The 11738-nt window shown below is 42.6% G+C and overlaps 1 protein-coding gene across 1 annotated transcript; it reads right to left on the bottom strand. All coding sequences in view use genetic code 11, as the record gives it.

Moving 5' to 3' along the window:
* Nucleotides 1–5884: 5884 nt before the first annotated feature.
* Nucleotides 5885–10458, bottom strand: EGR_00454 (Importin-7; the record flags this gene model as incomplete). The annotated part of the gene is made up of 14 exons (XM_024489703.1): nucleotides 5885–5979; nucleotides 6222–6495; nucleotides 6570–6703; nucleotides 6780–6946; nucleotides 7392–7528; nucleotides 7600–7779; nucleotides 7853–8326; nucleotides 8405–8520; nucleotides 8599–8640; nucleotides 8713–8953; nucleotides 8989–9340; nucleotides 9381–9685; nucleotides 9722–10054; nucleotides 10375–10458. The coding sequence occupies 14 exons, from the start codon at nucleotides 10456–10458 to the stop codon at nucleotides 5885–5887; spliced, it is 2934 nt and encodes a 977-aa protein (XP_024355700.1).
* Nucleotides 10459–11738: the final 1280 nt, after the last annotated feature.

Genomic DNA, 11738 nt, shown 5'->3' with positions numbered 1-11738 from the left:
TCATTTCTTTCTTTGTCGATGTATATATGTGTTTACCTACTTTTGTATATACGCTTTATTCTACAGGGTGCATTCTCATGAATGGCTCAGGTGGGCTGGTGCGAGTCGGTTTGGCGAGTGAGGGTGGTTCCTTACCGTTCCCAATCCTGAAGTACTTCATTTGCGAGGTGTCTAATTGCAGGGAACACGTCGCTGGAGAGGTGTTTGTCAGGTTCAATCTTTCCTAAGTACGAAATGTAAAACCACTGGCCTCCGGGCGGGTTGGTTGTGTTGCTACCTTCATTCTTTCCCCAGGTTCTGGGTGTATCTCCTTGGGTCTGGCTTCGGGTATGGGATGGTTTTGGGCCTCGGCGGGAAGATATCGCGGGTTTCTCTTGAATTGGACCTGAAGTAAGATGTATCAGTTTTGCGGGTTGAGGAGCTACTTCGTGGCCATTGTTGTTAGTGCAGTGTATCAATTTGTAGTTACGTACCGGCGCTCTAAAGCGGTCGATTAATTTACTGCCTTCTGTCACATGGATGGCACTTCCACCTGAAATCGAGTTCATTCATGTGCAAAAGATAAGGGTCTAAATGTCTAACTCGTAGCTTAATGATGCCACAGTTAATTTTTCCTAATTTTTGGTTGACCAGGAGGCAAGGATTTCAGAAATGTGGCATATCCAGTTTTGTCATTTTCACTCTTTAAGAATTTTAGCAATTGGGACATTTGTACGGGAATTTAATAGCATTGAGAATGCCGATACACAAATTCAAGGATTTACTACTAAGAGAAAAGAAGATCCAGTTCTTTTTTGAAAACGTTATACTCCTAGAAGCGTAGTGAAGAGAAAATTTTGAAGGAAAAACAAGTAGTAGGTTATCTAATAAATAGCTAGTAAGTCCAATATATATTAAAGCATTTTGAACACCAGCAACATTCCAAAAATGGTGATTATCACGGGTACGGTGCTATGTACAGTTCACAGGTGTCTGTCACTGAAACGCATTTTTATTGAGTCTAAAATGCAAACACAGGCTTGCTGTAATAGTCGGTGGAATAGTACTCAAACACTGCCAGTCACACTCAAGTGCACGAACACATATGAGAAGCATTCTGGCACTACACATGAAGATTTTTGCTAGCGCAAGATGCATATTACGATGCAAAGCATAAAACTTTATCCAAAAGTGGGCTGTGCCTAAACTCATTACATGTTTACAAAGGTAGATTTCCGCCAATGGGTTTACAAAAAAGTTTGCTGTGTAGCAGCAAACAAAATACTGTAAACTGCGAAATTGCCTGTAAAAACTTTATACTGTAAGAGATACACACAAAGGACAGGCTTTTAAAGCTCTTGAAAATTACCATAAAAACTCTCTTAAAATCACTAAAAATATTTTTCGCCTTTCGTACATCGAAGGGATGCATTGACCATATCTGGTAAACTCAACTGAATTTCCGGGTAACCACTAGTGACTATTAAATGACTTAGTAAAATGCAACCAATTTTATCAAAATATTTAAATCACATTAATTTCACTACTATTCACTAAAGTACGGTTAGATTATAAAACCGATTATTTGCAAAGCAGTAGTATTAGAGGCCAAAACTTTATTGGAGGTTGAGTATCAACTACCTTACCCACCAAACTTTAGAAAAAGCTAAAATATTGTAGCTATTGTTGTCGCAAAATTTTACAGAAAGTACCTCCAATTAGGAACAGATTCAACACTTATTTGGCATAACGTGAAGGAAGACTTTTCCCCTTGCCAGATTTCTACTGGCCACTTTTGCTTTAAAAAGCAACTCTTCTAAGTCGAAGGAATTGGTTCAATTGTGGCGTGTCGAGGCTTCCCTAAAGACGAAGGAAGACATAGCACTCGGACAGAATACATATATTCGACGTACAGAGGGTACTTGCGGGCCACCGGCATCGCCCGAAGGCCAGCCCACCCGGCCTGGCATGGTGGCCAAGTCAAAAGTGGCTCTTCATTAAAGCCGAAACTTAAACAGCCATCGTATTATGGAGTACTGTCAATTGTCTATGGACGATACCAAGAACTAATACAGGTACTTTATGGTTTTGTTACATTAAATATAAATTATTTTGTACCACCGATGCTTAGCAATTACCGCATAACCTCTGGTTTTGTCTCGTAAGTAATGCCTATGAGATGAATCACCCGCAAAGTTTGGGTTAGAAATAGGAGGCTGTTGGCATAATTTATGTCAATTTCGTCGAATCTTTATTTTAAATATATATCTTCCCCTTGTAAAAACGGGACGAATCCGCAGTTTTATTTGGCCGATTACACCAACTAGCTGAGAGCGTCGACTTTTTGCATACTTTTATTGGCGCAAAGGTAAACTTCATGAATCTCTACGATTAATTTTGGCAGTGTGCGCAAGGTACTTTACCTCGAAACTTAATTCTCGAATCACTCACTGATGGAGTGGCTCAAAAAGACTGAAAAATAGCATGTGAATAACATCAACATAACAACCCGAGTGCTTTAATGTGATATTTCAACTTTTATTGCTATTTTAATCAAGCGAGACCGTAGCGCCACTTTACGCATAACCATCATAACATAAGAGTGAAAGCTTTCCAACTACTACTGCAGCCAGCTGCACTATGGGTTCTGTGGTTGTGAAAATGTTGATTACATTTAGACTATAATTACCAACAGCTAGCAAATTTTTAGGCTACTTCATCCCCAAACCATTATGCACGAATGCAGAAGTGACGGGGCTGTAGCAACACTAAAAGACGGAACCCTCATCCATAAATTCCATCTACAATCATATGATATGGTCGGGTGGGTTGTGGTGTAGTTAAGCCCGTCGAGTGCACTGTTTGAATTCAAGATGTGTGGATTTCGTAAATTATGAGGAAACAGAGGCATATTCTAAACATGACAGGAAGTGGTAAAAACATTGGCTTACACATCACTTTTCGTGTGCTACCAATGGGGATTTCGATTTTGACACAACTTCGGCTGTTCAGTCACCTAAGTTTGATTCAGTTTATGAACACTTATTGTTTTTTTACGAACTTGTGTGTCATGTTGTACCTGCGCACTTTTATTATCTACAAATTAATTAACCTGATTGCTTCGCTCATTGTATAAGCGGTGAGGCAAACCCATACTCGAGTTCCGTGCTTAAGCAGATTTGCACACCTGCACGATAGCGCCTGTTTCGCTAAACCTCTTCAAGTGTTTTTTCGTCGGTTCAAGGCCGTGGCGCAGACCAGTGACCTCCCTGCATCGGCAAAATGACGAAAAAGTGGGTCATTTGGGTGCATCTGAACCCAATTTTAAGGCCAGCCAGCCAACCTGACGAATGACTTAACAACAGTCAAGTAGTGTGTTGGTGCAGTCAGCACAGTGTTCCATCACCGTGCGCCCGTAGGCCAGGCAACTGCACCAGCATTTAGTAGTGGGTTCGTTGCGCCTTGCGTGAACCGCACGCTGGCAACTAAATATTGTGACCCAATATCATCGCTGTGTCACAATTTAGGTGCGTGAGTAAGAATGTTGCTATACAAATCGACTGTGTGCGTTTTTAATGTGAAATTTTTTTGAGGGGAACATACATAAATCATAAAGTTCGTGTGGAACTTAGGTTCCACGATGATGTAAAAGTCGGTTTTTGGTGTTAACAACGTTTCTGGGCTTCCCCTTGCAAAATGTGCAAATGGTTTTAGTAAATTTTACCATTTTACTAATTCTTCGTGTGTGAAATTGAAACTGTGACTTGGGTCTCTGCCTGCTAGGTGCGAAGTAGTAACGTCGAGGTAGTCGATTTCCGGTGTCTCTGTTTAAGTTCTCACTATCATTATGGTTTGCTGTAACAATTGGATGCGTAAAAGTCGCACGAGCCGCTGGGCTTCCACCTCGAACGGGTAGAAGACCAAATGTATTTCCAGGCTTTCAAGGGAGTGATTTGGAAATGCAAATGGAAATGACAGCTATGGAACATAATACTTTGAGGTCCTCTTGTCCATGACTCCCGTTAGAGAATATCTCAGATGTATCTAAGACTAACCTTGAAGAAGAGGTCTCGTTCTTAGAATACGAGATAATGATAAGTATTGTTGACGAATGATTAAATCAGCTCTGAGATTAAGAAATTCTGGCATTTTTTATGTAGAGGCAATGCCATTTACCATCTGAAAGGGACAGGAATAAGCAAGTAGAGCAGAAACAAGTATTTTTCCCTCTAAAGGAGCCGATTTATATGTCCCGAAACTGTGGCTCTCTGCTAATACGCAAACAAATAGAACGCCCTGCTAAAGGAGCTAGCACTCTAGTACCACATTGCCGTAGTCGCTCATTCTTCGACTTTAGATTCCTTGGTGGTTTTTCGGTTAATATTTGCATGCAAGCGAGTTTCGACTTTAAGCTATTGCGATTCATTAACAATGCAGTACGACTTTTGAAGACACTGCTTCACTTCTCGAGGTCGCTTCATTAATCCAAAATCCATCCTAAGAGTGCCACACTGTTCAAAGCATAACACCAGTTCCTGTCGCTGAGTGATATGCGATTCATCAACTTCTACTAAAGCTACCCTCAGTTCACAGCCATTTGCCCTAATCTCAGTGCAAATCGCTCTCAACTAATGCCGTCCACTGGGATGTAATTTCTCAAACCACCCTCTAAATTGCAAAAAGATAACTTTCCTGATCGGAAAGATGGCTCTTTCATGTCAGACAAAATACGTGAGAGGGATTTTATTTTCACTGCAATTGATCTGTAAGGGACGCCTCAGATGGAAGCTACGAGTTAAAGCGTGCGGTTTAGATGGGTAGGGGAACACCATGTTGATGGCTCATAGGGAAGGAGCAGTCAAACACTGTGGCCAATCTTATGTTCGATGAATAAAAGATGTTCACAAAGCACTATTTCAGTCGAGAAAGTGGAAGTCTGAAAACACCCACATGTGGACGCGAGCACACAAGCCATGCCACCATCATGGCGGAGGACACCCGCACTGTAGCGCCTGATTTGACACCAATCTCCTTCGTTTCTAAAAGGTTTGACAGCACTACAGCCACGCAAACGCTGCTACAAGAGTAGGCTTAACGTCCACCTAAACCGTCCCCGCCCCGGCCCCGGCCGAAGAGCAACCCACGGTTTAAGGTGGCCACTACTTTGCATCGAATCATCAACCTGTAGACAGGAACAATCCAATTCTTCATGGGGCAAAATTGGCCAGGTGAGATCGTGAACCATGCCACCGCCCAACGGACGGGTTGGGTAGACCCTCAGTGAGTCAGTAGAGCAGCCTCAGTGACGAACTGCCAGCACATAACCCCACAACTTGGTTGCAGGTCACCCGCTACAGCCAATACCACGTATGCGGACAATTCGATGCACCTCAAAGGCCAGCCACCGGTAAGGTTAAAAAGTTCACACCGCAAAGTACAACACTAAAATAGGACGCGCAGAATAGCGTCGCTCGCTCCGCCACCTCATCAATCCGCTTAATAATGATGAATAGCAACATCTAATACGCAGCACCGATCTGAGAGAAGAATTAACTTCCCAAACACTGAAACCGAATTGCTGAATTTGTCAGGGCAAAATTCCACTTCAAGAAATCTTTGCAGGAATCTACAGTGGGAGCATAGGATGATTGAGTAAGAAGGATCTGGGGACATGAAAGAGGATCCCATGGGTGCAGAGAGAATATAGCAAGTGGCAGAAAGGGTGTAAGGTTGCGAGTTTTGATGAGGGCAATAAAAAGGCAAGGTGAAAAAAGGTCAACAATGAAGCCAAGAAAAGTCAGCAGCGTGTAAACAATTTTTTACATATAAACAATCACTGGAGCGGAGATGCATGACGGAACAGAGAAGGATGGGAAACCGAGAAAAGTGAGGAAGAAGTTTTGTATTAATGAGGTGGTTGATCGCCTGAAAAGTTAAAGCTGCTTGGAACATCTGTCTGCTGAAAATTGTAACCACCGGCCTTCTCGATTCGCTTTGATTCTACAGAAGAATATGACAGAGTTATAAAATCCGTTAGAAATTCGAAATAAAGCGTATAAACGGAAAACCTAGTCCGGAACAATAGCAAAACATAACCAATTGTCACAATCACTCCTTAGAAAGTCTCAGTGGCACATATAATATGCTGAAAGAAAACGAATCCGCTCCTCTCGGTTCCTAAGGGACTCTTTCTAATTATCAAATGAAAAATGTACAGTTTTGATTTCAACTGACCCACACACCTTTCTGAGCCATGCAATTGACAGCGGTCTTGGCAATTTCCTTGAATTCGGTTTTCTGTGACTCCGAGAGGGGGCTAACAAGGCGCTGGTACCAGGCAGCATCACCCGTTTCCATTTGGGTCATCAACTGATAGAAGGTCACATACTCATCCATTTCATTTTCCTCCTTGTCAAGTTCGGTTTCAAATGACTCAATTACTGAAGTTGCCTCGAAGTAATCATCATCATCGTCGTCATCATCATCGTCTTCGTCCGAGTCCCCCATTTCCGCCTCCTCAAAAACGTGAGCAGATTATATAGAGTGGGAAGGGATTGAATTGACGCTTTCAGGGGCAACTAATGACTTACAACCGCCTCAAGAAGTTCAAGATACCGAGTCCCCTCCTCATCAACCACATCGGCATCGCTGTCAACCGCTACGCCATCATCAGCATCTTCATCGACCTCCAGACCATCGGCATCGGAATCACTTTCCTCCTCTTCTGTGAGAGAAGCAGCGTAAATAGGAAAATGCAGAAAGCGACCCAATTTTATGGAGAAAGGAATGGGCAAACCTACTCTCCATTTCCCTTTTGGCGGCGTACGCATCCTTGAGACTAGTGAGGACGTGAAGGAGGGATGGAAGGTACTGCGCCGCAATAGCATCAACAGAGGGAGGTCGCTGGTCAGCACTCAAAGAGAGGAGGGTACACATACCAAACACGCATACCCGCCGATCATGCAAACTACAGGAAGAAGTTTAATAATATCATTACATATGACGCCCTGAGTTTTTTACCCGGATTCGAACGTCACATGGGGCACACTTATTTACAAGGAAATAAGATTACAAAAGAATAAAAGTGGGAGCTTATGTCATATTTCAGCAATATACAATCTAAATCGAGGTGTTAGTTTTCCTAGAGGACCTTGCCAAGTCACGTGTTAAATAGAACAATTTTCTTTCTATGGGATAGTTTTGGTCTGCATACGATAGGCAATCACGCGCCGGCTTAGCAAATCAGCCTTATTTTGGGCTGCAGGCGTTATTGTGGAGAGGTCCATGAGCTTTTCGTCATCCAAAAAAATTCACGCGAATTCAGCGTTGTTTTGCAATAAAAATCTCTACCCCCTGAAGCAAGCATGTGCTGTTTAGCAGCTCCTTTAAGCACACAAAAACCGTTGGCTTACCCATTGAACTTCTGGATATTGTCTATCCACATTTTGAGAATGTTCTCGATTATTCGAGTTTGAGTCTCCGGCCACATGTGACCGCAGAGGATAGGCAGTACCGTTGCGGATGAAGTGATGATTGTTGCTATGACAACCTAGCGAGGGGGAAAAGAAATGACACACATGAATAATAAAGATTCAAAATATGATTTAGCTCTAAACTTACCAGAAGACACCTAATGCGGAGCTCGAGGATGGTAGATTTTTGTGTAAGACGAGTAATTGCCAGTTCAATGACCTCGGGAAGGAAACTATCCAACTGGCCACGAAAATTGAGAACAAAAACTTCTAACAGCTTTGCGGCGTGGACACCCTCATTGGCCTGTTCTTCTTCACTTTGAAGTGCCTGAAAATGACAAACCCGAATAAACAACTCGACAAATGTTAAAGTCCATGCATTAAAGTTAGAGAATACTGACCTGTGCGCACATTGATAAGAACATTTTCACACGATCAGGAGATGCAATAAAGCCCTTCGGATCAACAGTAATGTAATTGTGTAGGGAAGGTGCTATGGACACGAAGCAGTCGTTAGCATCGGTCGAAAAAGCCTGGTAGAGCCAATCGTACACAGTCCAGAGAAGCGGAGAGACATGTGTGCAAGTGATGGAACACACCAAAGAGAAGGCCTCATCGTAGAAATCGGAGATTTCATTTTTGAGTATAACTTGTACCAACTGCACTATCACGCTCTCTGAACTGGCCACCAGCTCCGCGTTGTCCTCCATAACCGAAACCAAGGTTTCAATATTTTCCATAACACCCGTGGCGACCAGAGATTGGTACTCCTTCGCCTCATCAAATTTGAATTCACCGTCCCTTTCACTGTCACCGGTGGATACTAATCCCACGCCATTCTCCTGTACTCCAACTAGTTTCACAAAAGTACCCGACTGAAAAATTGGGATAAAGAAGTACAGAGACGTAACACAATGAACTTAAGACGCAAGACATTCTTCCCATAAACTTACCAAATGCTGCAGCATTTGAACTGAAATAGGCTGGAGCTCATCAGAGTAGACTAATACCTCACGAAGAACAGAATTTAAATCGTCAAATTCTGTCTCACGAAGGAGCTTAAGCAACACTAATGAAGAGAAATTGAACGCAGTTAAGAGATGACAAAAATCACATTTAACTTTTAATAGAATGCATTACAACTCACGCATAACGAGTTCTGGAAGGTAACTATTCATTGCTTTCTCGACTAAAAGGCAAACAGAACCTAGAGAAACGCATCCAACAAAAATAGACTAAATTAAGAATAAACTTGGTCGACCTTCTTTCTGATCCTTAATTAGAGAGAAGATGGTGGTAGCTGCGGCAACCCTCACGGGTAGATTTGAGTCCGAACACATGAGATGACGACAGACCATGGCAATTTGGCATAAAATGTCCACATTACTGAACTGAACGCGCGACAACTTTCCCACCAACCAACAGGCTCTAGCTCTTCTATAGCCCTCCGGCGCTTCGAACAGGGAAAGAACGTGGGCGGCCAGGAAGTTTTCCAGTTGTTCCTACAGATGAGTAGCCAGAACGTAAGGGAGCATACCTTGTATACTCTGTCTTTGAGAAGGATGCTGCAAACCGTACCGATTAGATGCAACGCACCGTCCTTGATCTCGGGCTTAACGTCATTATTAAGCACCTCAGTACAGTATCGCATCGCCTTGTCTAAAATGCCCTTGCGTTTTAAACAAGCCTCCTTGATAAAGGAGGCAGCTGCATCAGAAGGACTATTTACTGACATGTACATAGAAGTATTATAACGGATGTACTCCAGGGGATCATCCTCCCACACTTCAGCAAGCTCCTTTGTGAAAGAGAGGAGAGGGACAATAACATCTCGCAAAAGGGTGTCAAAGTACGGCCGAAGAATTTTCCAACAGAATGCGTGGGTTAGCCTAGCAACAAATTGTAAGGGGTGTTAAAATAGAAACTTACGCAGCAGACAAGTAGGAGAGCGTTTCGGCTAGGACAACTGGAGAAATAAAAGTCTGCCGTCGATAGGCATCACAGATTTTGAGAAAGGTGGTGAGAACCTGATTTGAAAAGCGCTTCAGATACCAGTCCGCAAAAGAGGCATATTTCTTTTGAACATTACCGGGACTCCCATAAGAGGTAAACCAACAGTAGAGAATACGAGCGGCCCACTTTTGGCGTTTCCAGTACACGCTACCCGGATCTTCGTTAGCCTCGTTGAAGCTTTCGAGAAGGGAACAGATTAGGAGATGCCACTGGGTGACCCACTAGAAAATGTTAATCGCCATTAAGAACCCTCCTACCTCCTCATTGATCGAAGATGTTGGCAAATAATAGTCAGTATAACGATAGAATATCTTGAGAATGAGCTTTTGGAGAGTCAAAGACTCATCAGAGGTGTCGGAGAGTAAAACACTTATCCGATGGTGAAGGAGAGGAAGGAGGGTACACATAGCTTGGGGAAGTGGACCTTTATCATTGGTTTTGTGTTCGTAAGCCTGAACTAAGCCGTGTAAACAAAGGAGAGCTCCGTGAAATTCACGGAAATTTATGGAATTGAGGTGGCCAATAATTTGATCAACAAAATTGGGGAAGCGGGACGGAAAGTCGAATTTCAAAATCTTCGCTACGGCAACCTGAAGGATGGATCTTAACCAAGTTAAACATCATTCGAGTCCAACATACTGTATAGGAATGGTAGAGGAAGCTACAGCAGGCACAATAACATTCCGAATATTAGCCTTATCGTCCTCGTGGATTTGAAAAGGAATAGGTTCGTCAGGACTGAGCGGCCCCCTTTGCCTCCAAGACTTTAAAATCATATTTTTTAAGAATACAGCCCCAGCTTGGCGAACGGATAGATCAAGTGTTTGCTCCAGCACGATTTGAAGGAGCGTAGGCGCAAAACCAATAATTTTATGCATCTAGTTCTTATGTTTAGTAATGCAGAAACTACCTCAACCAGCAATTTCTCGGCGTCTTCCCTTTGTCCTGGTTGTAAAGACGCTTGTAAAGCTTGAACTATACGACGAGGATCCATTTCCACAATCCAAAATCACCAGGAATCAAACAACGTGATTTGGGTCACACCAAAAACGGCGGTGAAGTGTACGGATTGGGGAATTATAACAACACGTTTCCAAAATCACAAAGACACAAAGTTATTTTTAAATTTAAACACAAAAAGTCTTGCATGAAATCCAAAAGGCGTTTTTATACCTAAGGCAGAAAAATAATATTTTTCTTTTAAAAAATCGGAGATCTAACGCACTCAAGGAAAATAATGTGAAAGAAGATTGTAGGAGAGTATTCTAGAGTCTTGCACACTTTTTCTTACTAATATAACTGCTTACGCAAGCGCCTATGACTCCAAAAATTTGTCTTTCACTAAGACACACGAACTCTGGGCTGTGCCAATAATCCCAGTTCAAACGCGCTTCAGGAGATTTCCAACCATTACAACACGGGTTTTGGGACTCGCAATACTTTCAAAAGCAGCGTTAATCTGCATTTTCTAAGAATGGCATAGGCAGAGCGTAGTCCTGCACTGTAGCAACAGATCCATGAAGTACACCTATTACAAAATTGTGTAAGCTAAATGTAGCGCATCAGGACTTCCTTGAAGACTAAAGAAGACATAATACGTGGACAGAATACACATATTCGACATCAGGTCTTCTGGCATGGCCTGAAGGTCAGCTCATCCGGCTAGGTACAATAGCCAGATAAAGTGGCCCTTTACCAAAACTGATCGTTAAACAAACAACCGTAGTATGTATTCCCTTTCCATTTTGAGGGTTGTCTTTAGAACACTCCTTGGTCAACCTCTCTCGTCGGCCATCACAACGTATTCGATGCTGTAAGGAAGCTTCCACGATCCAGCCGGGTTAGTTATCATATTTCTATGCAAACAAGGTAATACTTAACCACAACGCCACTGATCTCTCTATTCAAATCAACTAGATATGGGGTTTTGCAGGTACGGGAAATAAGTTCATGAACAAGTAATTGTGCTGGCCCTTATGCGTGTCTATAGACATATGTAAAAATGCCGGAGTGAAAAGAGATTTGTGTAAGAAAAAACGGGATTTGGCACAGGTCCATGGGGGAAAAGTTGCCCGTCTACTCATCCTCGTCACTTTGTTCTCACTTCAAACCTACCCAGCTGTATCTCTCCGGGCTCTACCCAGATAATAGGGCAATGTAGGATGCAACGCGGGTTTACCTTATTGACAGCTTTATGCTGATATAGTAGGGAAACTGTAACGAAACTCCTAGATGGTTCATGGCTAGTGTCAATTTTAGTTGCTAATAGCTTTC

This window comes from Echinococcus granulosus (genome assembly GCF_000524195.1).
Source record: "Echinococcus granulosus chromosome Unknown EG_S00002, whole genome shotgun sequence".
Lineage (NCBI taxonomy): Eukaryota > Metazoa > Platyhelminthes > Cestoda > Cyclophyllidea > Taeniidae > Echinococcus > Echinococcus granulosus.
The sequence above is the reverse complement of the archived record's forward strand: the minus strand, read 5'-3'. Positions and strand labels throughout refer to the sequence as shown.